Source organism: Heterocephalus glaber, unplaced genomic scaffold (assembly GCF_053883595.1).
Source record: "Heterocephalus glaber isolate CG9 unplaced genomic scaffold, H.glaber_assembly_v1.0 deba00000937, whole genome shotgun sequence".
NCBI classification, from domain to species: domain Eukaryota; kingdom Metazoa; phylum Chordata; class Mammalia; order Rodentia; family Bathyergidae; genus Heterocephalus; species Heterocephalus glaber.
The window spans coordinates 1,252,981-1,277,815 of record NW_028258173.1 but is presented as its reverse complement, the minus strand read 5'-3'; the positions used below and the strand labels follow the sequence as shown (position 1 = coordinate 1,277,815).

The following is a 24,835-nucleotide window of genomic DNA, read 5'->3' as shown; positions in this document are numbered from 1 at the left end:
CCCTCTTTTTTTTTTTTTAATTTTTTTTTTTTGGTACTGGGGATCGAACTCGGGTCCTTGTGCTTGCAGGGCAGGTGGCGGAACCACTGAGCTAAATCCCCGGCCTGAGCCCTGTTTTTATTTTGAGACAGAATCTTGCTAAATTGTCCAGTCTGGACTCAAACTTGTGACTCTCCTGGCTCAGTCTCTAAGAGTGCTGGGATTATAGGTGTGCTCTACTATACCCAGTAGACTACTGTTTTTATAACAAAATTTATATAATGAAACACACCATACAAGTACTTTATGTAATTATAAAGCAGGTTAAAATTTATATAAGCTTACAGACACTAATTTTTACAAATTAAAAATAAAATGTGTCACTGACTGGTGGCATTATCACACAGAGGATCTTTCCTAGCCTTTTTCTTTTTTCTTAGTGAGACAGGGTCTCACTATGTAGTCCAGGCTGGCCTCAAACTCGAAGTGATCCTCCTGCCTCAACCTCCCCAATGCTGGGATTATAGGCATGTGCCACCACACTGGACCTTTCAGTAGCTTTAAAGCAGTAACTGTGACCCCTAGAAGGATATATCCTTGCCTCATTAAAACCTTTTACCGTGGGGGCCAGGGATTTAGCTCAGTGGTTCCACTGCCTGCCTTGCAAGCGCAAGGACCCAAGTTTGATCCCCGGTACTAACAACAACAAAAAAAACCACCAAAAAACCTTTTATTGTTTACAGCCCTATTTTGGTGGTAGTTTTAGCTATTTCTGTTATTCTGAGATTGGATGGTACATGGCTCAAGTCAAAGAATATGAGCCAATTTGTGGTACTCACATCCTAAGAGTCCTATGGCTCTAGAACAGCTGCCTCTCACACAATGGGAAACACAGAACTATGGAGTAGACCTGAAGCCACTGCTCCACAGTACTGGGCCCAAGTGCAGACCCAGAACTCGGACAGCAGCTGCAGGTGCTGAGTCAGAGCACGTTCCAACTCTTCAGGTCAGTAAATGTGCTAGCATGTCAGAGAGTATCTGTACTCTTAGGACTGAGATACTGGGGCTAGGATCTTACTCTCCAGTAATTCAGAAAACTAATACTGCATGAGTACATGTGGGTGTGTATGTGTGGGTGTTCATGTGTGTAGAAAGAGAAGGTACACAAATGATGACGCAAACAGGAGAAGATGCAATATGAAAAGTGCATCCCACACAGTCTTCAAAACAAGAGAACATAGCTTTCCATAAATGCAAATCCTCCACAGATGTACCTGAGGAGGTTCGTAAATTGCTGCCACCTCGGCCCTGATGCCAAGGGGAATGTCTTTGTGCTCCGTGTACCGTCCGTACAAGTACCCAAAATGCTGGTTCCCGGTCTTTCTCCAGAAGTCGAGGAAGCGGTCAGCAACAGTGTGATTCTCAAACATGATGTTGTCCACGTGTCTGTATTTCTGTAGAGTTAACAACAGTGGGCTGCATAAAAAGATTCCACTGAAAACACTGATTCATTTTTCTAAAACAAACCATTACAAAGTTTCTTTTATCTAGTTCTTTAGGGAATAAAAAATAGTTTTCACAATCTCTAGAGCAAAACACAGTTTTCAGGAAAGAGCAAATGAATAGGAGCAGGGAGGAATGGATACGTTTCCCTGCGTCTAGAAGGCCATGGTGCACTCTAAGGAGCTGGATGTGGCCAGGTGGCAGCAGAATGCTGGGGTGCACTGCTCTCTGAGAAGCACCAGTGAGGACTGACATCCTCCCCCCACAGCAAGAGGCTCAGAAAAGGCTCCATCATCGGCCTCCAGAAACAAGTTTATTTATTTTTGTGACTGGTGCTGTAGCTCAGTGCAAAGGCCCTGGGTTCAATACCCAGTACTGCCAACAAAAAGAGAGCAAAAAGGGCCAGGGATTTAGATCAGTGGTTCCAGCGCCTGCCTTGTAAGCACAAGGTCCCAAGTTTGATCCCTGGTACCAAAAAAAAAAAAAAGCAAAAATCACAACCTTGAGCATTTAAACAAATCATCAAGAAAATTCTGCCTCCACACAAACAGACAAAAAAAGGAACCAGAGTTCCTGCAACATACCAGCAAGAGCTAAAAACTTTACAAACTACATCTTCAGCGCCAACTGATGGATCAGAATTTATCTCGGACTCTGCACACATACCACTCTGCTGGAGGCAGGTCCTCTCCAAGGAAACACCCACCTCTCAGCAATGCCAAAGCCAGCTGTCTCACCTGTCTATTCAGCGTGATGGCACTGGGCTGGCACTTGGTGCAGATGCCGTTAGGCCATGGGAGGTGTCCCTCACATCCTGACTTAATTTTGCAGCTGATGTTCTCCAAGGCAACGAACTTCCCCCTGAGGGAGAAGAGAAGCAAGTGAGCACAACACATGGGACAGTGAGAAGGCTGGGAGGACATGAAGCGTGTGAAGCAGCTCACACACACGTGCCCCGGGCAGGTGTCAAGGTCCCTGCGTGGGGGAACCATGCTAAACCCACTGTGGCAGGACTCTACAGGCCAGCCTCTGTCCAGTGTGGACATGCACCTTGCTCCCCACAGGAACTCGGTCTCCACTTTCAGCTGTGCCGTACATCCGTGAGGTTTTCAAGAACATTGCTCAATACCTATTGACTGCCCTGTGCCACTCAGAGGAGGTTTTGGCAATTCATTAACAACTATGACATTAGCAGCCCAGTACTTATACATTAGTAAAAAAAAATTTCATTCTTCAGAAAAATCTGTTTAGGATACATAACAGTGATTATCTTCATTCTGCTCTCAGCTAAAAAACCAACCAACCAATCAAGCCAAAAAAACACACACAAAGAATACAAAACTCGTTAGAAGCTTGTAAGGAAGAAAGTCTTGGGCCCTGCTCTGAACTTGGGGTGAATTTGTACATGTGATATCAGTTTTCTCATTCTCAAAATGGTCTAATAATTCCACTTTATTTCTCTTTTTCCTTTTTTCCCCTCAGCCTCATTGAGGTATAGGTATAGGACAAATAATTATATGGATTTAAGGTGCACAGTGTAGTCTTCATTTTGAAAATAAAAACTGAACATATTTTTGGTGCTCATGATATTTTTTTTTTTTTTGGTACCTGGGATCGAACTCAGGTCCTTGCGCTTGCGCAGCAGACGGTGAAACCACTGAGCTAAATCCCCAGTGATATTTTATTTTTTGTTTGCAATACTAGGGATTGAACCTGAGGCCACAAACATGCTAGATAAGCACTCTACCACTGAGCTACACTTTCAGCCCTTTTTATCTGAAGACAAGATCTCAATAAATTGCCCAGGCTGGCCTTGAACTTGTGATCCTCCTGCCTCAGTTTCCCAAGGAGCTAGGATTACAGGTAGGTGTATGCCACAGCATCCAGCAGTTCTCAATGTTCTGTAATACATACACACTGCAGAACGGCCAACCTGAGCTAATAGGTACACACATGGCCTTACACATTGATCATTCTATTTTCACAAGCCAAAGGCACACTGGTCTCTGTGCACCTAAGAGGCAATGGCACTACTGTCAGGCGTGCACACTCCCCAGGACAGCCTCTATTCCTTGACTAGACTGACAAAAGCTGACCAGGCTCCTTTCACTGCACTACAACCCCCTCACTCCCTGGTCCAGAGCAACCTACAGCTTTTCCCACTGACAAGAATGACTAGGCTTCTGGTAGGGTTTTTTGGCAGGTCTAACATTTTTGAAAATTTATTTTAGAATGTCAGCAAGTTGTCAAAGAAAAGCTACAATCAGGAGAATATGATATTCTTCACAAAATGTTGCTGACTTGGGCTCAGCCGGTTTCCCCTTGTCATACTAACAGGATTTACAGAACTACAGCTGAGGTCTGTCACTCTGGTAAGGTGTACACAGAATGTGTGCAGAGACGAGCACCTGACGTGGGTTAAAGAAATCAAAATGCTCTCATTTAGCCCTTTCTGGCCACTGCTACCATCTATCCTCAGAAGCTGAGAGAAGGCTGCCTGCTTGCCTGTGGGACACAACCATGGTAGTAGCTGAAGTGCAGGCCTCTCCGTGGGCTTCACTCTAGTACTTCTGTGAAAACAAAACTGAAGGGCTCCCGAGGGCTGAAATGGCTGAGCTGGGAAAATCATAGGGCAGTGGTCTTTCTGCAAACCAGAGGAAGAGCTCAGACCCACAGATCCAACAGGCTAATATGAAGGGTGCTGAGCACATGGCAAGGGCAGTGGCAAGATCTACCTGGGCATCTGCCCCAGCTCTGGGCACTGTGGACATGCAACCAGGCTGACTCCCACGGATCCCCCACCCCATTTCTAACTCAGCAAAGTTTCATTGCTTTGTGTCTAGCTGTAAGCAACAAGTGCCACAGACAGAAAAAAAAGTTCCCATATGCAGAGGCCACTTGGAGCTGCTTACTTGTCAGCCCCTCCGGTCAGCTTCCGGATGTAGGCATGGAAGGACATGTGCTTCACAGGAGGCTCCAGGTGGTTCAGGTAGTCCTCATCGAATGGCTGCCAAAACACACAGAGAGCAAGCAGTCCTGTGTCTGCGGGGTGAGCAAGGCACAGGGACCCCACTGTGCAGGGGAACGCCCCAGGCAGTGCAGCCTCCAAGGTCAGGAGCAGGGGCAGCACACAAGATGGAATCCAGGTCCTAACCTAGCTCCCCTAGTTCTAAATCAGAATCGGGTTCTTCTCTGCTTCTCAGTTATCTTTTCAAGATTAAATGAACCTCTACTGAACACTGAACACTCAGAAAGCAAATTAAGTTCCAGGAAATTTTTGCAGAATGTCATGGCACAAAGTGGCTGGAGACAAAGCTCTTTGCCTAGCACAAGTGGGGCTCTGGGTTTGATCCCCAGGACCACCAAAAAAAAAGAGCAGAAGTGAGGCGAGAGGGGCTGCATGGAGAAGAAAATCAGGTTGGCCTTGCTGCCGTGAGCTCACTGTCCCCATGTTACCAGTCAGCATTATCACAGCAACTTCAATCTCTCCAGGACAAAGCAGCAGAGCAGACAGGATTCAGGGCACAGTAAATCAAAACAATGACGAGTACCAGCCAATAGGCCCTACTCTGTGTCAAAATTTTAAAGGATTGTCCAGGGAGCCCACTGTACATGCTCTCCTTTCATCACAGCAACACAAGCGCTTCAGTCATTCATAATCCACCCAGAAGGTCACTCCCATAAATAAAGGCTCAGCCTCTTTATGCCACTTACACTAGTGGGACTATGAGCCCCAGGGAAACAAATAGGTAGGTTTTTTTAACCATGACATTCATGTGCAGGGACTCAGAAAGTCCTTGGGCAGCTCTGTTATCAGTGGCCAACCCTGCTGGTCAACCGAGGACTCACCTCCAGCGGCACACAGTGCACACACTTTCCCAACGGGCCATGGCGGCATCTGAGAATACAGGCAAAGAAAGGCAGAGCAATACGTAGATTATTTTTCTGTTGCTGCCACCCAACATTTTTTTGTTTGTTTGTTTGTTTGTTGGTACGGGGGATCGAACTTGGGTCCTTGCCCTTGCAAGGTAGGCGGCAGAACCACTGAGCTAAATCCCCAGCCCTCAACATTTTTAATATTTATTTATTTTTGGTTTTTTGAGACAGGGTCTTGCTGTGTAGTTCACACTGGCCTTGAATTCACTATGTAGCCCAGGCTGGCCTTGAACTCACAGTGATCCTCTTGCCTCCGCCTCCGTGTGTACCACCATGCCTGGTCACATTTTTGATTTTTTTTTTTTGTACGGGGATCAAACCGGGTCCTTGCGCTTGCAAGGCAGGCGATGGAAACACTGGGCTAAATCCCCAGCCCCACATTTTTGATCTTTAAAATGTACTTCATACTTTAGAAAGTGCTTCCCTGCCCGTGAGAAATGATTTTAGATGGCACATGGGTAAATCTTTTTAATAGTTTAGTACTTAAAAGAAAAAAACTGACCAGCATATCAACTTGTGATTTCACGAATATTAACCTCCTAAAATGACACTGAAAGTAAAAGTAATGCTTATACCATGTGCAAGGCTCTGAGTTTAATCCCCAGCATCAAGGGGAAAAAACCCAGACAAATGAGATTTAAAGTTCATTTAAATAATAAAAATGTTAATTAAATAAGACACCTGGAAGTATATGGATACGGCAAAACCCCTAAGAGTGGTGCATGAAGGGCCGGGGATTTAGCCCAGTGGTTCCACCACCTGCTTTGCAAGTGCAAGGTCCCGAGTTCGATCCCCAATACCAAAAAATACAAAAATTAAAAAATTAAATTAAATTTAAAAAAAAGAAAGAGTGGTGCATGAATAACCTGAGTGTGAAAAATACCCATTTCATGCACATTTTGTTTCAAATTTTTTCAAATTTTTTTAGTATATGTGCTGCTGAAGGAAGCACCACTTCACGTCCATTTTAGGAAAATGGATAAAAGATACTTGCATGGGTTCCCAACATTTTCAGTTCAGGAAGCTTAACCTGCATGATAATATGGAGAGATGTGCTCAGTTTCTGAGGTGGTAGTGAGGCTGCTGGGAAAGTCAAGCTACGTCCCTCAGGGCTCTGTCATATCTCATTCTACATGGGGTCAGAATTCTCTAAGAACAGGAGTTTCACACCTCAGAGCAGACAGCCACTGTCTCCTACGGCTACCAGGTCAGAGTTAACAGAGACATGTACACACATGCACTAGAAGACTGCTACTGAAGCCATGAGGCCAGACTTTGTGAGGGAGCAGACACAGGGTCACCAGAAGGAAACACGAGTGAAGAGGCGTGCCAGTACAGCCACAAGCACCAAGTGGCTCCACACCGCGTGCAGCTGAGCAACATTTGTGGCTCTTTCCTCTAAGACATCAAAGTTGCTAATGCAGCATTTGGAATCCCACTACCTCAAGTCAGCACCCGTCACGTGCACAGAGCAATGCCTTTAAAAAGACTCTACTGCAGAGACAAATAGCCTTTGCTCAGACAATTTCACATCACTGAGGGTAAACTCAGATGTTTCTAATTGGTGTCTTTATTTTATTTTTTGAGACAGGGTCTCACTTTGTAGTTCAGGCTAGCCTCAAACTCGCAGTGATCCTCCTGCCTCAGCCTCTGAGTGCTGGGACTACAGGTGTGCGCCACCACATTGGGCTTTCTAATTGGTGTCTTTAAAAAGTACTCAAATTCTAAATAGTAGGGAAAAAAAAAAAAGCTGTAGTATGTACATGTACCCACTCCCCGAGATGACTATAAGCTGCATTTACTGCAAATATGTACTGTACAGTAAAATTTTAAAAGTGCAAACATAAAAAAATTATAAAATAAAAAGATGTACACATGCATCAGGATTTGAGCTAACTCCGACAGAGAGTGACTACTCAAAGGAGCAGTATCTTCCACAGGTGAGACGCTCGCTAGAGGCTGCAGCCGCGCCCACTACACAACACCAAAGCCATCCGCTGCTGAGAGGCCAGGAGCCTCTGCACCAGCAGACTCCCTGCCCTCGGTCCCTTCAAGCTCCTGGTTCTGCCCCCAGGGTCCACTATCTCAGGGCCATCAGGGTAGGGGTAGAGGCTTAGTTTAAGCCCCCAATGGCCCCTGGACACCTTCCAAATACCTTAATAGCCAAACACTTCAAAACATTTGATGTGGAACACTCTGAGGTCCCAACTGATAAAAAGCTAACAAAATAACATAAGGCGAAATTTAATCTAAAAATAGATGGTAAAACTCACAATTCCCACATCTTCATCAGATGCCCATTACAAGGGACATGTTATCAACTCAATACTTCCCTTCTAACCTGACCCACTGCAACCACCACAGGCTCAACCCAGACCCCCCAGAGCTTACAGTTGCGGGTCCCGGCTTCTGTAGATCTTCCCATCCTGCTTGCTGAGGTACTGATCAATCTCATCCTCCACCACATTGGGAGTGCCAAAGGCCTTTACCCCTACTGAGGTTGACGTTTCCATTTCAGAAGAAGGTCCAGCAAGGTTTGAGGGAAACAGGAACAACAAATCGCCATGCCTGTTCAAGGGACAAAAAGTCAATGCCATCCTATCTCCCGCCTAAGCTGCACAGATCAACCTGGCCATGTCAACTCTGACATCTGCAAAAGGTAAATGCTACCATCCTGAAGGTTTAAACAACAAGGTTTCCAATTCTGAGAGACCAGAATCCTGTTTCTTGGCACTATAAAGATTAGCAGCTTCTCTTATTTAATTCTCCTATATTTTATTTAAAAGCTGTAGAATACGGCCATGTGCCTGTCTGACTGCAGATATGAACCCAATCACCCCTGTGCTCACTTTGGGTTTCTTGTTTATTTACGTGGCCCCTCTACCCCCCTTTGGCTCCTGGCCCTCAGTTCAGCGCCCCACCTACTCTGATCAACCCAGCTTGGACACACATACTCACAGACAGAGACGGGGGAGGTGTGGGATCGCTGCTGTGCAAAAGGGCATCACTTTCTGCCCCATGTGTATGCATGTGCACACAAATGTACACACAGATAACTGCTCCAAACAAGGCATCATTCCTACCCAAGTCACACAAGTATGCAGACCCAGAATGGACAGGGTTCATTGCTTTACAAAAGGGCATCACAGTAGCTGCGCATCATGCCGCACACCTGTAATCCCAGCACTCTGGGAGGCAAGGCAGGAAGATAGCAAATTCAAGCCTGGGCAAATTAGTGATTCAGCAAGACCCTGTTTCAAAAAAATGGGAGGTTGGGGGGTGTGGCAGTTCAGTGTGAGGCGCTGGGTTCAGCCCCAGTACCACAAAAGGGGGTATCACTTCCTATCCAGTGCACACAAATATGCACAGACATAGGGCACTGCTTTACAGAAGGCGTGTCTTTCATCCAACACCCCTCACAAACACTCAGGTTCAACTTTCCGTGTGGAAGCGTCAATTTTTTTTTTGGTACCGGTGATCGAACTCGGGACCTTGCACTTGTGAGGCTGGAGACGGAACCACTGAGCCAAATCCCCGGCCCGCAAGCGTGACTTTTGATGGCGGTATACACTCTCCAGTAAGGCAGCCTCGTCCTGCAATGAAGGGCACACTGCTGGTTTCCGTCTTGTGAACAACACCTACACATGCTCACAGTGGGACCTAGGCACTTCTACTGGACAGATCCTCAGGAGCAGCCCTTTGTTTGTTTTGAGGTTGCTTACGTACTACTTTCTGAAGAGTTTGCTACAAATGTCCTTTCCAATGGCAGTACTTGGTGTGCTGTCACTTTCTGTGTAAAGGGTCATTAGCCCACACTACAACATCCAGGAGTGGACTGGCATGGCTAAGCAGTACTTCCACTCAGGAGCCACGCACAGAGCACTGAGGGCTGCGTGTGGGCAGAGGGCTCATGGCCTGGGGAGAAAGGCTACAGCGAACCTTCTGGGAAATATTTAACCACTGTCAGCAAGGTACAGAGGAAAGAAGACTGAAAGAACAGCAAAACCAAGAGAACCAGGAGAGGCCTCAAGTATAAATCCTCTAAGGACACAAAGACTTCAATAAGCGTGGCTGTAGAGCTTCAGGAAATCTGCCCTCACCTTTCTCCTCCAAATTCAGGGGTGATAAAACTGCCGAAATTGTGATCAGACTTCTCCTTCCAAGATAGCTATTTCTGAAATATCCTGCGACAACAAAATACTTGGCTCAAATGTTAGATCACAGAGGTCGCAAATACACTCTAAAACCACCACTGACCTCTAAGGAAAGTAAAGGAACTCTCGACGCCAAATGCCTGAAGTCTAGTCAGCAAGAGCAGAAGGAACGCGGCTCAGAGCTGCCTGGGGCCAACATCAGGATTGGAGCTTGAGGCTTAGGGCTCGTGACCCTTCACTGGGCGAAGGCAGGCAGGCCTCCAGCCTCTGTGCCTAGAGCAGGCTACTGAGCCCGAGACTCCCACACAAAGCCAGGTAACTGAAGGGCAGCTCAACAGCAGGGCGACTCCAAAGGCTGAAAAGGGGAACCAAGCAGAAATCCTGCCTGCCTCCACCCACTACATAGATGGGGGGACCCACCTCTGAGGCTGTAAACAGGGGCCTGCTCTGCCCTTTGTCTTAGGGGTGGCACCCAGAACGCTACAGGGAGAAGGACACCCAAAGACGTGAAGGAACTCAGAGGTATTTCAGCTCCACAGCACCCCCTTGTGCCCACAGAAGCAATGCCACTAAACCCAAATCCTTTAGAATTCCCGGGAATCAAGTTTAGTAAAACAGGTCCTCTCAAAAAGAAAATCCCAGGGTCAGGGATTTAGCTCAGTGGTGCCAGCCTGCCTGGCAAACGAGGTCCTGAGTTTGATCTCCAGTACCGGGGGGGGGGGGGGGGGGGGGGGGAAGAAGGGAAAGAAGGGGAGAAGGGAGAAGGGGAGAAGGGGAGAAGGGGAGAAGGGGGAGAAGGGGAGAAGGGAAGGGGAGAGGGAGGGGAGGGAAAGAGAGAGAGAAAGAGAGAAAGAGAGAAAGATACAAGGGAAACAAGCCACTATAAGCAGATGAACAAATTGAGACATAGGCTCAGGATTTGGGTGCTGAAATTCCAAGACACAAACTGAGGCGAGCACAACAGAAACCTGGGAAGGAGCAAGAGCAGCATGGCCTCTTGAGAGTGCTCAACATCAACAACCAGATTTGAAAAGAAATCAAACAATATCCAGAAGTGAAAAATGGCCAGGCCATGGTGGTGTATACCTGTAGCCAAAACCACTTGAGAGGATGAGGCAGGAGAACCACCTGAATCTAGTTTGGGGCCAGCTAAGCAACATGGCCCAACCTTGTTTCACTTTTTTTACAGAAGAAAAGGGATGTAGGGGTTGAAAAGCAGACACCCTGTGGCTCCTACCAAACAGCACACCATCCCTCCTGAGGGCTGGGCCCAGCCAAGTCCATCAGGCCTCTGCATCCAGTGTCTGGTAAGCAAGTTCTTAAATACATCTTAAAGAAAGGAACCTGGGCAGAGGGGAACACACTTGTAGTCCCAGAACTCCGGGAAGCTGAGGCAAGTCTGAGCCCAGCCTGGGCAATTAGCAACTTAGCAAGGCTCATACACAAGGCTGAGGATGTAGCTCAGTGTGAAGGTCTTGGGTTCAATACTCAGTAGTGCAAAGAGAGAGGGAGGAAGGAGGGAGGGAGGGAGAGACACACAGACGGACAGACGAAAAGAGAATGAGAAAGGAAAGGGATAGAAGGGGAAGCTGAAGAATGTTTTGCTTTGTTTTTTTAAAAGCAAGACCAGGCATATGGGGGCTGGGGATCTAGCTCAGTGGTTCCGCCGCCTGCCCTGCAAGCACGAAGTCCAGAGTTCAATCCCCAGTACCAAAAAAAAAAAGACCAGGCACATGGGACACACACCTGTACTCCCAGTTTCTCAGAAGGCTGAGGCAAAAAGGTCACAATTTAAGCCCAGCCTGGGCAACTTTTACTGAATCTCTCTCAAAATAAGAAAGGCTGGGAACATAGTTCAGCACTCCCTGGGTTCAATCCCCGGTACCACATATACACAAAAAAGACCAAATCATAGTGTCTGGGAACAGACAGTTGGATAATATCCTCACCTGCTTGCAACGGTGCACATGGGACAATACATCAAGACACACAATGCCCTCTCGGGCTTTAGTACCTGTTTTATTTTAAAATAAATAGAAGTGGGGGAAAAAGACTCAACAATGGGAGAAAATGGAGATGGACACCAGCAGAGGTGAGACAAGAAGGGCCATGACCTGACAGCCCCTCAAGCTGGGGCACAGGCTGTGAACACCTAGATTAATTCTGTTTACTCACACACATGTAAAGGGTTTCATATTGCAGGGTTGATCCCATAGAAGTTGAGAGTAGATTAGTGGTTACCAGACTGTGGGAAGTGCACCAAGGAGGAGAGATGGGGTAGGACTGGTCAATGAGTACCAAGTTACAGTCAGACTGGAGCAAGGAGTCCTGTGTGCTACTGGCCAGAAGGGCGACCACAGATAACCATAATCCACTGTGTAGTTCAAAAAGCTCAAAGGAAACTTGTTCAATATTTTCACAGTGAAGAAATGACATCTGAGGAGACAGAGATGCTTATCCTGATTTGAATATTACACAATGCATACACAACACATGGCACATCCCCAACTATGAACAATTTGGGGCAGGGGTGAAGCTCAGTGACTGAATACTTGCCTATCATGTAAGGCCCTGGATTCAATCTCTAGCACCACAAGGAAAACAAAAGGGAGTCAAATACAGTATTTAAAAGTGGAAAATGTATCCCCTGAAATGGTAACACAAATGGAGAAGAGACCCCATTTAAAAGATGATGGCAAGCACTGTGCAGAAGTGATGTGCACAGTTGATGTTCAAATTCTGCAGCTACAGGAAGCACGGCTCACATCAGGCAGGAACAATAACACCAACCTCAGCCCACGGCAGACAAACCAAGCAGAAACTCCAGGCAAGTCACACAGATCTTTCCTTTTTTTTGCTGTGGGGTCTTGAACTCTTTCGACCCTGCTGTCTCAGAATGATGGAGTTACAGGAGTGCACCACCACACCTAGCTCAGAACAGTTCCTAAAGACAGCTATGCTGGGCATGGTGGCGCACACCTGTAATCCCAGCACTCAAGAGAATCACCACGAGTTCAAAGCCAGCCTCAACTACATAATGAGAGTAGGTCTCAAAAAAATAAATAAATAAAATAATTTTAAAATGTGGTGCACACCTGTAATCTCAGGTCTCAGGAGGCTGAGGCAGGAGGATCGCTGCAAGTTTGAGGCCAGCCTGGGCTACATAGTGAGTTCAGGACCAGCATGAACTACTTAGGGAGACCCTGTCTCAAAAAAAACCCAAAATCAGGCTGGGGATTTAGCTCAGTGGTTCCGGTGCCTGCCTTGCAAGTGCAAGGTCCCAAGTTCGATCCCCAGTACCAAAAAACAAACAAACAAACAAACAAACAAAAACAAACCAAAATCAATCAATCAATCAATCACACTCCTGCTCATGTGGTGCAGGCACTGTGCACCCACCTGAAGGAGGCACTGCTCTCCTTCACAGACAAGGAAGGCAAGGTGAGTGAGGCAAAGTAAAGCCCCTAACCTCACAGCTAGCAAGTATAACCCCCAACTCGCCTAACATTCATGAGGATTGAGTCTCAAGATGACTCCATAAACTCGAAGGAAAGATGGTCTCAGGAACTCTGGAAATGGTCACAAACAATGAAAGGAATAACCTAACTTACAGAGGCAAGCAAATAATAGGTGTCCAATAAATCTCTGTAGGATAAACAAATGCTGTAATTATAAAATTTTTCCCTAAGTATCCTAGCATGTGGGCTAAAAGTGACCCAACTGCCAGAGCAGCCCCGTGTTCTTACTGGTAAACAGGCGCACAGCCAACTGCACACCATCCTGACCTAATCCCTCAGACAGTGGCCACCATGTGCTGCCTGCAGCCAAGGGCACCTGACGTCTACAGCCTGAGGACTGAGGGGCAGTAATGGGCTCTGCTTGCTGGTGTGTGACCAGGTGCCCAGGCAGTGCAGACAGTCAGAAAATGTCCTACAAAGGGGCAAAGACCAAATATTCTCGGGTCGGGGACTTAGCTCAGTGGCACTGCACCTGCCTCGCAAGTGCAAGGTCCTGAGTTCGATCCCTGGTACCAAAAAAACAAAAAAACAAAAACCAAATGTTCTCAGCTCCACAGGTCACATGGTCTATCACAATCACTCAACTCTGCCCTTGCAGCACTAAAACAGCCCTGGATGGGTGATGCGTTATACATACAGGCAGCAGGTTGAGGTCTCTGCAAGCTGGGAGCGTCATTAACCCAAGTAACCCACTCAAAGGAATGACGATGGGCCACTACCCTGCAGCTCTCCCTCCAAGCAAGCAGAGCTGACAAGGCAGGTCATTCTTACACATGGGTGCAATCAAGGTCCTTCCCTCCAGAGGAGGGGCTGAGTGTGCAGCTGCTCTGGATTCAACCTACATGTCCCCCAGTCTCCTGCGCTCAGAGGTGGGCTTTGGAAGGTGATCAGACCATAAGGGTGGTGTACTCATTAGTGGTTTCATCCTGATGGGCTCAGAGCTGACAGTGCTGTTAGGAGGTGGAGCCTGGCTGCAGGTGGCTCCCTGGGGCATGACCCGGAAGGCTGTGTTCCCCCTTCCAGACTGCCACAGGCTGAGGAGCTCTGCCACTTCTGTCCTGGAGTAAGCCAACCATGGACTGAACACTCTGAAACCTCTCCTCATTTAAACTGCCGCTATCAGGTATTTTGTCCCTGCAAAAGGAGAGCTGAATAACATAGCAGCTGACACCACTGCAGACACAAACCCACGTCCACAACCTTCTCCACAGTGACACACATTCAAGCAAACCTGCTCAACAAGCCGGGCATGGTGGCGTATGCCTGTAGTCCCTGCACCTGGGAGGCTGAGCCAGGAGGATTGCCACGAGTTCAAGGCCAATTAGTGCTACCTGGTGAGTTCAAGATCAACCTGAACTAACAGTGAGACTCTGCCTCAAAAAACACCCTGCTCGCCGGGGATTTAGCTCAGAGGTTCCGCTGCCTGCCTCACAAGTGCAAGGTCCCAAGTTCAATCCCCGGTACCAAAAAAAACACAAAACACAGGAATGAAGTACCATCTCCATTAAAAAAAAACACCTGCTCAAAAAAAACAACAACAAAAAACACCTGCTCGGGGCTGGGGATCTAGCTCAGTGGCACTGTGCCAGCCTCAAAAGTGCAAGGTCCTGAGTTCGATCCCTGGTACAAAAAACAAAAACCTGCTCAACAGTAACTGCAGACCTAGTATGACAGGGGCACACCTGCCGAGCAACACAGTCCCTGGATGGTGGGGTTTACAAGACCCTAATTAGTGGTATAAGGAGGAAATATGATGAATCCAGAGATCCTTACATGGGTTGTGGGGGTCGTGGTTCCTCCCCGTTTCTGAGGCCCTCCTGAGTGGCACTTACTTGATTTTCAGCAAGTGGAGGGATTTGCTGGATGATGCTGTTATCTCTCCAGTCTTGTTTCTATTGATGTAAACTGAGAAGCCATTGTTTTGGAAGCCAAACTCCTTTGCGACCTGCAACAAATCCCAAAACAGAAATTTAATGTAATACTCAGGTGTCACTAAATGTGCCACAGAATAAGACACAATGGAAAAATGCCCATGTAGCCCAGAAACTGTTCCTCATTCACCAAATTCCTCATTGTCTTGTACTCTCTTGACAAATCTGTACTGTTCATGAAAGTGTCAATTCAAATAAGAAAAGTATATGGAAAGCAAAGGTCCTGTGGAAAAATGATTAAACTGCAGACACATTTAAGAGTCTGAAGAATGAGGTGGGCATGGTGGTGCACACCTGCGTAATCCCAGCACTTGGGAGGCTGAGGCAGGAGGATCACCATGCGTTCAAGGTTAGCTTGGCTACATACTGAATTCAAGGCCAGCCTGGAATACACAGCAAGACCCTGGCTCAATAAACCAAAAAAAAAAAAAAAGTTTGAAAAAAGAATCAGAGCCACAAGTTAACAAGTTGAAGCCAGACATGGTGGCACACACCTGTAATTCCAGCACTCTGGAAGGCTAAGGCAGGAAGATTCTGAGTTTGACCCCAGCCAGGGCAACTTTGCAACCTGACCCTGTCTCAAAAAAGAAATTTTGGGCCAGGGATTTAGCTCAGTGGTTCCGTCACCTGCCTCGCAAGCACAAGGACCCAAGTTCAATCCCCAGTACCAAAAAAAAAAAAAAAAAAAAGAAAGAAAGAAATTTTTAGGGGGGGGCCAGGGACTTAGCTCAGTGGTTCCGGTGCCTGCCTCGAAACCAAGGTCCCGAGTTCGATCCCCAGTACCAAAAAAAAAAAGAAATTTTTTTTGGCCGGGGATTTAGCCCAGTGGTTCCGCCACCTGCCTTGAAAGCGCAAGGTCCTGAGTTTGATCCCTGCTACCAAAAAAATAAATAAATAATTTTTTAAGGGCTGAGAATGTAGCTCATTGGCAGCATATCCCTAGGTTCAATCCCCGGTATGGTCAAAAAAAGAAAAAATTTTATCTTAAAGGACTGGGGGTATAGCTCAGTGGTAGAGTATATGCTTAGCATATGAAGCCTTGGGTTCTATCCTCAGTACCACCCAGAAAAAAAATCATCTTAAAGACTCAGAAATTATCTTATCTACCAGGCATGGTGGCTCACACCTGTGATCCAAGCACTCTGGGAGGCTGAGGTAGGAGGATCACAAGTTCAAACCCAGGGAGGAATTTAGCAACTTAGTGAGATCCTGTCTCGAAATAAAAATAAAAACTAAAAGGACTAGGGATGTAGTTTAGGGTAAAAGCCTAAATTAAATCCCTAGTACTACCAAAAAAGAAAGAAAGAAAATAATCTGGCCTCTATTAAATCTATCTCCTTTTCCTTTTGTTGTTTTACTTATTTTTTGAAATAGGCCCTCACTATGTTACTAGATTGGTCTTGAACTGGTAGGCTCAAAGGATCCTTCTGCCTCAGCCTCCTGAACAGCTGAGAGCACAGGCACATATCACTGCTCCAGGTTTCATTTTAGTCTTACAAATATTGTTTCTTAAGCACGGGACTAGAATCGTGATAGCAAATGTCTTTTAGAAACGAAATTTCCAAAATAAATTGTGGCTTCACCTACAGATTACAGGCTTAGTGAGATCCACAGCAAACCTCTCCTTCAGCCTCAACTCTCTACGTTTGTGAAAAACAAAAAGGACTGAACTAAATGACACTGAAGATTCCCTCTTATTCTTGTATATATTAAATATTAAACATTATCTATAATTTGTTCTTGCTTTGAAATAAGAAAAGCAACACAGAGGCTGGGGATTTAGCTCAGTGGTTCTGCCGCCTGCCTCACTAGTGCAAGATCCCCAGTTTTATCCCTGGTACCAAAAAAAAAAAGAAAAGCAATACATTTTTATCATTACAAAGGTAGTAATGCCTTTGCTATTATAAAATATGTTAAATAGGAAATGCCAACCATTTTCTGTGTTGAGCATGGCAGTATTTCTGGCTTCACAGGTCATACCATTTCTACACAAACCATCACCTCTATGTGCTTGCAGCTCAAAAGCAGCCACAGGCAACACAAAAATCAACAAGCACAACTGGCTCCAATAAAACTTTACTTACAATCACAGGAGGCTAGCCCATGGACACAGTTTGCTGACCTGTGGAATGAAGTACAAAAGCCACTCCCCGTCCTTGGGCCTCTTATCCAGTGTTACCCACTGAGGGTCTGGCCTGTGCTCTTTCATATCACTCTCTGCGCCCACAGAGTGTGTGTGTGTGGCTTTCATTTTTTTAACTACAGTGGCATCATTCTATACATCTTTGTAACAATTCCCTTTTGATGGACAACTACAGTTTTCTTCAATTTTTTTTTTCCTGGTATAGTACTTGGAGATTGAACCCAGAGCCTCCACACTGAGTTACATCTCCAGCCCTACCACTGAGCTAAATCCCCGGCCCTTTATTTTTAATTTAGAGACAGGTTCTTGCTAAGTTGTTAAATTGTCCAGGCTGGACTTGAACTTTTTTTTTGGTATCAGGATCGAACTTGGGTCCTTGCATTTGTGCAGCAGGCGGTGAAACCACTGAGCTAAATCCCCGGCCCTGGACTTGAAATTTTAATACTCCTGCTTCAGCCTCCCAGAGTCCTGAGATTATAGATGCATGTCACCACACCCAGCTTAATTCTCTCCAAATTTTTACTCAGAAATATTACTCCTGCAAAATAACTTGACAACTACCATTGGCCTCTTGGTGCTCTAATTTTAAGCAGCATTCAGTCATGACAAACACCTGATCCAGCACTAATCCAACCCAACCATAGAAGAAAAGCCATGCAAGAGAAAACTTGGGAGCCAGGGATTTAGCTCAGTGGTATCAGCGCCTGCCTTGCAAGCACAAGGTCCCTGGTTTAATCCCCGGTACCAAGGAAAGAAAAAAAATAGAGAGACAACTTGGGAACATGAGCAAAAGAAAATGCACAATGGGAGTAAACAAGACCCCAAAAGTTAAAATGTCCACACCCCAGGTACCTTTTTCAAAAATGTTGCAGCTGTTTCTCTCTTTGTGGCTGTAATCCGCTTCACCCCATCTGGGGACTGGACACGAATTATCTGTTGTAAACAAAACGATACTTTACTGCACAGCCCAACACAGTCCTAATCTATTATTAAGATTTTTTTTTTTTTGGTACTGGGGATCAAACTGAGGACCTTGCATTTGCCAGGCAGGCACCAGAACCACTGAGCTAAATCCCCAGCCCTGTCTTGATCTGTTATTAAGGCTCACATCTGCAGGCATTTGTCATCAGGATCACTGTAACCAAAAGCCAAACCTCACCTTCCCCTTCAATACCCAGCTCAATCTTTCTAGTGGAGAAGTGAGGGTCAAGGTTCTTCAATGCATGGCTCAAAATCCTAACCGTTTCACAAAGGAAAATAAAACCGGTGATTAGTCACTGTTTATAAAGAGTATCTGAAATCCTTCCCCTCTCCTACTTCAAACTTACAGAAAAATATAACAAAACAGAAAACCCCATCATGAATCATGAGTGACTTGAGCCAGGGATTTAGCTCAGTGGTTCCACCACTTGCTTCGCAAGCACAAGGACCCGAGTTCGATCCCTGGTACCAAAAAAATAAAATAAAATAAAAAATGAATCGTGAGTGACTGGGTTCTTTTTTTTTTTGGACCAGGGATCGAACTCAGGACCTTGTGCTTGCAAGGCAGCTGGCAAAGTGACTGGGTTCTTTACAAAGCAATCTCAAGCCAGACAGGAGGCTGAGGCAGGAACATCGCTGAATTTGAGGCCTGCCTGGGCTTCTGAGACCTTATCTCAAAAAGCCAAAAATATGGGGCTGGGGATTTGCCTCAGTGGTTTCGCTGCCTGCTGTGCAAGCACAAGGACCTGAGTTCCATCCCCGGTACCAAAAAAAAAAGCCAAAAATAAAAAATCTAATTTTGTTCCACAATCTATACACAGACATTAAATTAGACTGACACAAAAGGATCACAGAAAATCTAATTTGTTCCTTCTTTTTTTTTTTGGTACTGGGGAATCAAACTCTGGAGGCAGGTGTGGCACCACTGAGCTAAGTCCCTGGCTAATTTGTTACTTTTAGTAGAAAGATTAAAACTATAAAGAAATAAAGGTCTTTAATATCATGGAATCTGTACTGGAGCTTAAAAAATTTTTTTTCTTTTTCTCTTTTTGGTACCAGGGGTCGAACTTGGGTCCTTGTACTTGTGCAGCAGGCGACAAAACCACTGAGCTAAATCCCCGGCCCCGAAATTTTTTTTTTCTTGCCAGCCCTGCAAGACTACTAGACAAGGTGCCCACTCTCTAGGGCCTGATTTTTACACTGCTGGAGCCCTTCTGAGGGTGTGCTACTATTCCAGCCACTGTACCAACTCTTCTGTAGTCAGGGACCAGGAACTAGCACCCCTGCTATAAACCAGTAAGCTACTGCCCAACCACCTGAAGAGTGTGAGGGAAGACACACAGGATTATGTCAGAAAACATTCATATTGTAGTTTCTCCTGATAGTGTGCTGTACTTGACACTATGAGATGGAAAAATGTCACAAGACATTGTTTTAAGAAAGATTTCTGAGGGCCGGGGATTTAGCTCAGTGGTTCCGCCGCCTGCAAGTGATTCCACTCACAAGTGCAAGGTCCCGAGTTCGATCCCAGGTACCCTTCCCAAAAAAAGATTTCTGGACTGGGGATTTAACTCAGTGGTTCTGCCACCTGCCTCGCAAGCCCAAGGACCCAAGTTTGATCCCTGGTACCAAAAAAAAAAAAATTTCTGGTGGGCATGGGGGCACACACATGTAAGTCCGCCATTCTGAGAGCCTGAGGCAGGAGGACTGTGAGTTTGAGCCCAATCTGGGCAATTTTACCCAGACCTTGTCTCAAAATAGGGGTAACAGTATACTTCAATGCCAAGTTCATGTACAGCAAAAAGAAAAAGATTATTGTCCACTGATACACCACAAAACACCACAGTGACATACAGCTACTGAATCTTGTCTACTTGGGTTTTTTTTGGTACCAGGGATTGAACTCGGGAACTTGCGTTTGGGAGGCAGGCAGCAGCACCACTGAGCTAAATCCCCAACCCAAGGAAGTACTTCCTAGAAATAATGAACTTTTTTTTTTCTTTTTGGTACCAGGGATCGAACTCGGGACCTTCTGCTTGGGAGGCAGGCGGTGGCACCACTGAGCTAAATCCCTGGGCCCCTTTTCTATTTTTAATAACCTACATTTTCCTAAAATTGCATGACTCTCATTTTCTAATAACTATCACTTGGCTCTGCCTCTTTTTTTCTCAGCTTTTAAAATTTTGTTCTGAATAATCCTTACGAATATCCCAATTTCAGGGTTTGGTTTGGTTTGGTTTGAGACTGGGTCTCACTGTGTAGTTCGGATGAGCCTTGAACTTATGTAGCCCAGGCTGGCATGGAATCCACAGTGATCCTCCTGCCTCTGCCTCCCAAATGCTGGGAGTGTGCCACCACACCTGGCCAAAATATCCCAATTTTTAAAGAATGTAACATACTGTATGACTTTTTCTCACTTTGCTCATTCTCATTCATACATGTTAAGTGGAAATACAAATTAATTCTTTTGACTTCTGATTTCTAGTGCTCTTTATTATGGAGTCAATACCTAGGAAAAATGTTTTCATAATACACAACATTAGGTAAATACTTCCATTTATTTTGTTCCAAAATCTGTCTGCAAAACTGAGGCATGTTAAAAAAAGTGAATGGCTCTGCATCTCTCTGGAAGGGACCTACTGCAAATGTGGCTGCCACTGACCACGAAAAACAGGAAAGGGTCATGGGCCACACTGCACAGTCCTGCAGCACAAGCCATCCTCTCCCACAGTGCACAGGAGTCAGGACTTAACAAAAGAGGAATGTAACTTGTACTAAGGAAAGTTCCAGCTTGGCTTTTAATATAGGCTACAAAATAAAATGTACCACTAGAGACAGACCTGTCCATATGGACACACAGCCTCTCAGTAATTTAAGTTTCCCTATTTATAAGAAAATTATATCCAAGCATGGTGGAACTTGCCTATTAATCCTAGCACTGAGGCAGGGAGTCTGAGGCAGGAGGATGGCAAATTGCTGAACAACTTAGCAATGTAGCAAGAGCCTATCTCAAAATTTAAAAAATTAAAAGGGCTAAGAATATATAGCTCAGTGAGAAAGCCCTGCTTCAACTCCCAGCACCAAAAATAAATAAGAAGAAAGTGAGGGGAAAAGAGAAGGAAGGAGTGAGGGAAGGACTGGGAGGGAGAGAAAGTTAAGTCAGGCACAGTGACACATGACTGTGGTCCCAGCTACTTGGAAGGCTGAAGCAGGAAGATTGCTTGAGCCCAGGAGTTCCAGGCCAGCCTTGGCAACACAGAAAGACCATATCTCAAAGAAAAGGAAAACCATAGAAAACTTCTTGACATGTTTTGGAGTTGAAGAACCGGAAAGATACAAACCATTATCCCCACATAAAACTTTTCTTCTCTTTTTTGTACTGAGGACTGAACCCAGGGCCTTGCACATGCTAGGCCAAAGCCTTCTACCACTAAGCTACACTCCCAGACCTTTTTTATTTTTTGAAACATTGTCTCACTAAATCCCTCCAGCTAGCCGGAACAGTGGTGCACATCTGTAATCCCCACCACTCAAGAGACTGAGGCAGGAGAATCACTTCAGTTCGAGGACAGCCTGGGCTACATAGTAAATTCAAGGCCAGCCTAGATTACATAGCAAGACCTGTCTCAATCAATCAATCACCCAGGCTGGTCTCAAACTTGTGATCCTCCTGCCTCAGCCTCTCAAATAATCAGGATTGAAAACATGAGCCCTAAACATGGCCCCCCAAAATTTTATTTATTTTTTTTTTGGTAGGGATTGAACTCAGGACCTTGAGGTTTCGAGCCAGGCAGTGGAACCACTGAGCTAAATCCCTGGCCCAAGTACACAAAGAATTTTTTAAAGAGAACTCTGTCTAAATTAAAAAATTTTTTTTCTTCTGAAATTTCAGGTCTGTTTTAATTTCTCACTAGAGAAACTTAACCACTCAGTGCAGTCCAGAAAAACCCAGCCCTATGCACACTAGTGAGAAACGGCCCTGTGAGGAAGGACTCACTTGTGTAAGGTTGCTTTAACTCAGCAAAAATTACTAAAGTAGGAGGGCCAGGGATTTAGCTCAGTGATTTCGCTGCCTGCTGCGCAAGCCCAAGGACCCAAGACCAGTCCCTGATACCAAAAAAAAATTACTAAAGTAGGAAATTGGTTTGGTTTTCTTTGAGAAAGGGTCTTGACATGTAGCCCAGGCTGGCCTTGAGCTCCCGAGATCCTCCAGCCTCAGCCTCCCCGAGTGCTGGGATTACAGACATGCACCACCACACCCAGATGAAGGCAGCTCTGAGGTGATTCCTTATCTATTTCTAGACAAGATTCTAATGATGAGCTTTCTCTTTCTTTCTTTTTTTTTTCTTTCTTTCTGAGACAGGATCTCCCTGGGTAGTCCAGGGTGTCCTTGAACTCACAGCAATCTTCCTGCCACAGTCTCCAGAGTGCTGGGATTACAGGTGTGCACTACCATGCTGGGCTAGTGACTTTTATTTTTAATAGGAGTCAACCCTCCTGAGGTTTCTCTTGAGGGCGTATTCATTCCACTCTCCTCCAGGCTGGGAAACAGAGACAGGACAGGAGGAACCCTGAAAGGAGCACTGAGGAAGGAGGGGAAGCCCTCAGAGAAAAGCCTTAAATGCGAGAGCTGGATTTTCCTGGAAACCCAAAGCACCCAGAAAGAAGCACCGAAGCAGTCCAGGACACTCGGCACAACTTAAGAGACCTGCCCTTGGCTTTCATATGCACATTACTCTTCACCTATTACTGCTTTGCTGCTCAAGAAATCTCAAATATTCCTCAACGTTGACCAAGTCTTCCGTCCAACCAGCCTGTCAGTTTTTCCTCCAGCCATATTTACTTTAGAGGGGAAACTCCGCAAGTGATTCTCTCTGATCTTTCCCTGATGCTTTGCACTGTGCGGGGGGAGAGTGTGACAATTCTACTGTCAGGTAAAAGTGACATCAACCTTGGTCACCATACTACTTCTAAAACAGGAAGTTTTCCCCGCAACAAGAGCCCAACCCCGCCAGGCTGATGTCTGCCCCCACCCCGTCCCGGCCGCTTCCTCGGAGGGAGAGGGTGTTCCCCAACGCTGCCCCGCGCCTCGACAGCTCTCCTGGAGTGACTCAGGACGAGGCCTTGCCGGGATGAGGGAGAAGACAGGAGCGGGCCCAAAGGGCAGGAGAGAAGGATGCCACCGACTCCGGGCCTCGGGGGAGCCCAGGGCCGGCAGATGGACGCGAAGGGGCTCCTCCCGCCTGTCCCCCTCGCGCGGTCAGGGCAGGGACCGACACGAGCGGAGGCCGAGCGCCGAGGAGCCGGCCGGTGTCGGGGACGTCGCGCGCGGCCCGCCCAGGTCGCCGGCAAATCTGCTGCCTCATCCCGGCGTCTCGCTCCCGCCAGGCCGCCGCACTCACGATGCTCTCGGCCATGGCGGCCGCTCCTGGCTCCGGACTCGGGCCCCGGGTCGCCGCCGCCGCCGCCTGTCGCCCCACGGGCCTCACAGCCCCGGCCCCGGCCTCAGCCCCAGCCTCCCGCCGTCGCCGCCACCGCCGCTCCAGCTTCGTCTCCCGGCTCCTCCAGCAGCCAACGTCCGGTGCGTCGCCCAACACGGTCCTCCGGCTGCGCAGCCCTGAAACCAGGTTCCGACCCAGCCAACGGCCACGAGCATGCGCACGCGGCGCCGCCGAGCGCGCCTCCGCCCGGTCCGGGAGCCGCCTCCGCACCGCCAGGCCCAGTGAAGCAGCGGGGTTTGTGGATTGAGGCTGTGCGGGACTAGAGGCAGCTCTTCTTCAACCCCGGGCCCTGCCAATAAACCCTCAGAAGAGACAAGCATCCGAAATTTCACCCCAAAATGCAGTTAGTTGGTGGATTCTGGGGAAAATAACATCCCCACGAGTTTAAACTGCATTTTGAATGACATACGTGCCTTAGGACCAGCTTCAGCGCCGTGCACCTGGCGCTGGGAAGGCCAGGGGCTGGCTCAAGGTGCTGCTCTCTTGACGCGCTCTAATATTCCACCAAAGAGCTCCGCCTTTCGCACAGGGCCCTGGGAGTTCTGTAAGCAGCTCACCTATGATTGTGAAAACAAAAGTTATGAAAATCTCCAGGAAACTAAAAGCTACCCAGTTTAACTTCGTAGTTCGATTTCAGATTACATTCATTTAAAAGTGAGGAAATTGTAATTTTTATTTCCTCCCCATCCCCACCTCTTAACTTTTTTTAAATTTTGTTGAATTGCTGTCACAGTGTCAGTTTGGGTAACACATGCTGTTTATAACCTACGCTTGAGCAGTTATTCAAATTTGGCTTATCTGCTCCATCAACAAAGATTTACCAACTGTTCACTTTGTGTGTGCCATGGCTCTTATACTGAGGATGAAGGAGAAGGGAGACAGAACTCTGCCCTCATGGAATTTACATCAACATGAAAAGATGTGATGGCAGGTCTTGTTAAGTGCTATCCAGGCAACCAAAGCAGGGAGAACTGTTTGAAAATTAGATACTCAGGACTGAGGTATAGCATTTGCTTGACGCCTTGGGTTGAATCCCTAGCGCACACACATAAAAAAGATGGTCAAGAAAGACCTCTCGGGAGGGGAGGTTGAAGCAGGGTCCTAGATGAAGTGATCTATTCGGTACCTGAAAAAGGAATGGTGTAAGATGAAGGAAATGCATGTACAAAGGTCCAGGAGTCTGAGACAT

The 24,835-nt window shown here is 46.6% G+C and overlaps 1 protein-coding gene across 3 annotated transcripts in view; it reads right to left on the bottom strand.

Annotated features, from left to right (window-relative positions):
* The window catches only part of Nploc4 (NPL4 homolog, ubiquitin recognition factor), a 57,836-nt gene extending 34,066 nt beyond the window's left edge, over positions 1-23,770 (bottom strand). The window contains exons 1-8 of one of the 3 annotated variants that reach the window (XM_021241332.2): positions 23,548-23,770; positions 18,017-18,097; positions 14,923-15,035; positions 7,810-7,986; positions 5,332-5,380; positions 4,395-4,489; positions 2,220-2,343; positions 1,254-1,433 (exon numbers count right to left, since the gene is read on the bottom strand). In XM_021241332.2, the coding sequence (XP_021096991.1) occupies positions 1,254-1,433; positions 2,220-2,343; positions 4,395-4,489; positions 5,332-5,380; positions 7,810-7,986; positions 14,923-15,035; positions 18,017-18,097; positions 23,548-23,562 (834 nt within the window). In that variant the 5' untranslated portion in view covers positions 23,563-23,770. The remainder of the gene's footprint in view (positions 1-1,253; positions 1,434-2,219; positions 2,344-4,394; positions 4,490-5,331; positions 5,381-7,809; positions 7,987-14,922; positions 15,036-18,016; positions 18,098-23,547) is intronic. The other 2 variants (XM_087208306.1, XM_004860934.3) reach the window with 2 other exon arrangements.
* Positions 23,771-24,835: the final 1,065 nt, after the last annotated feature.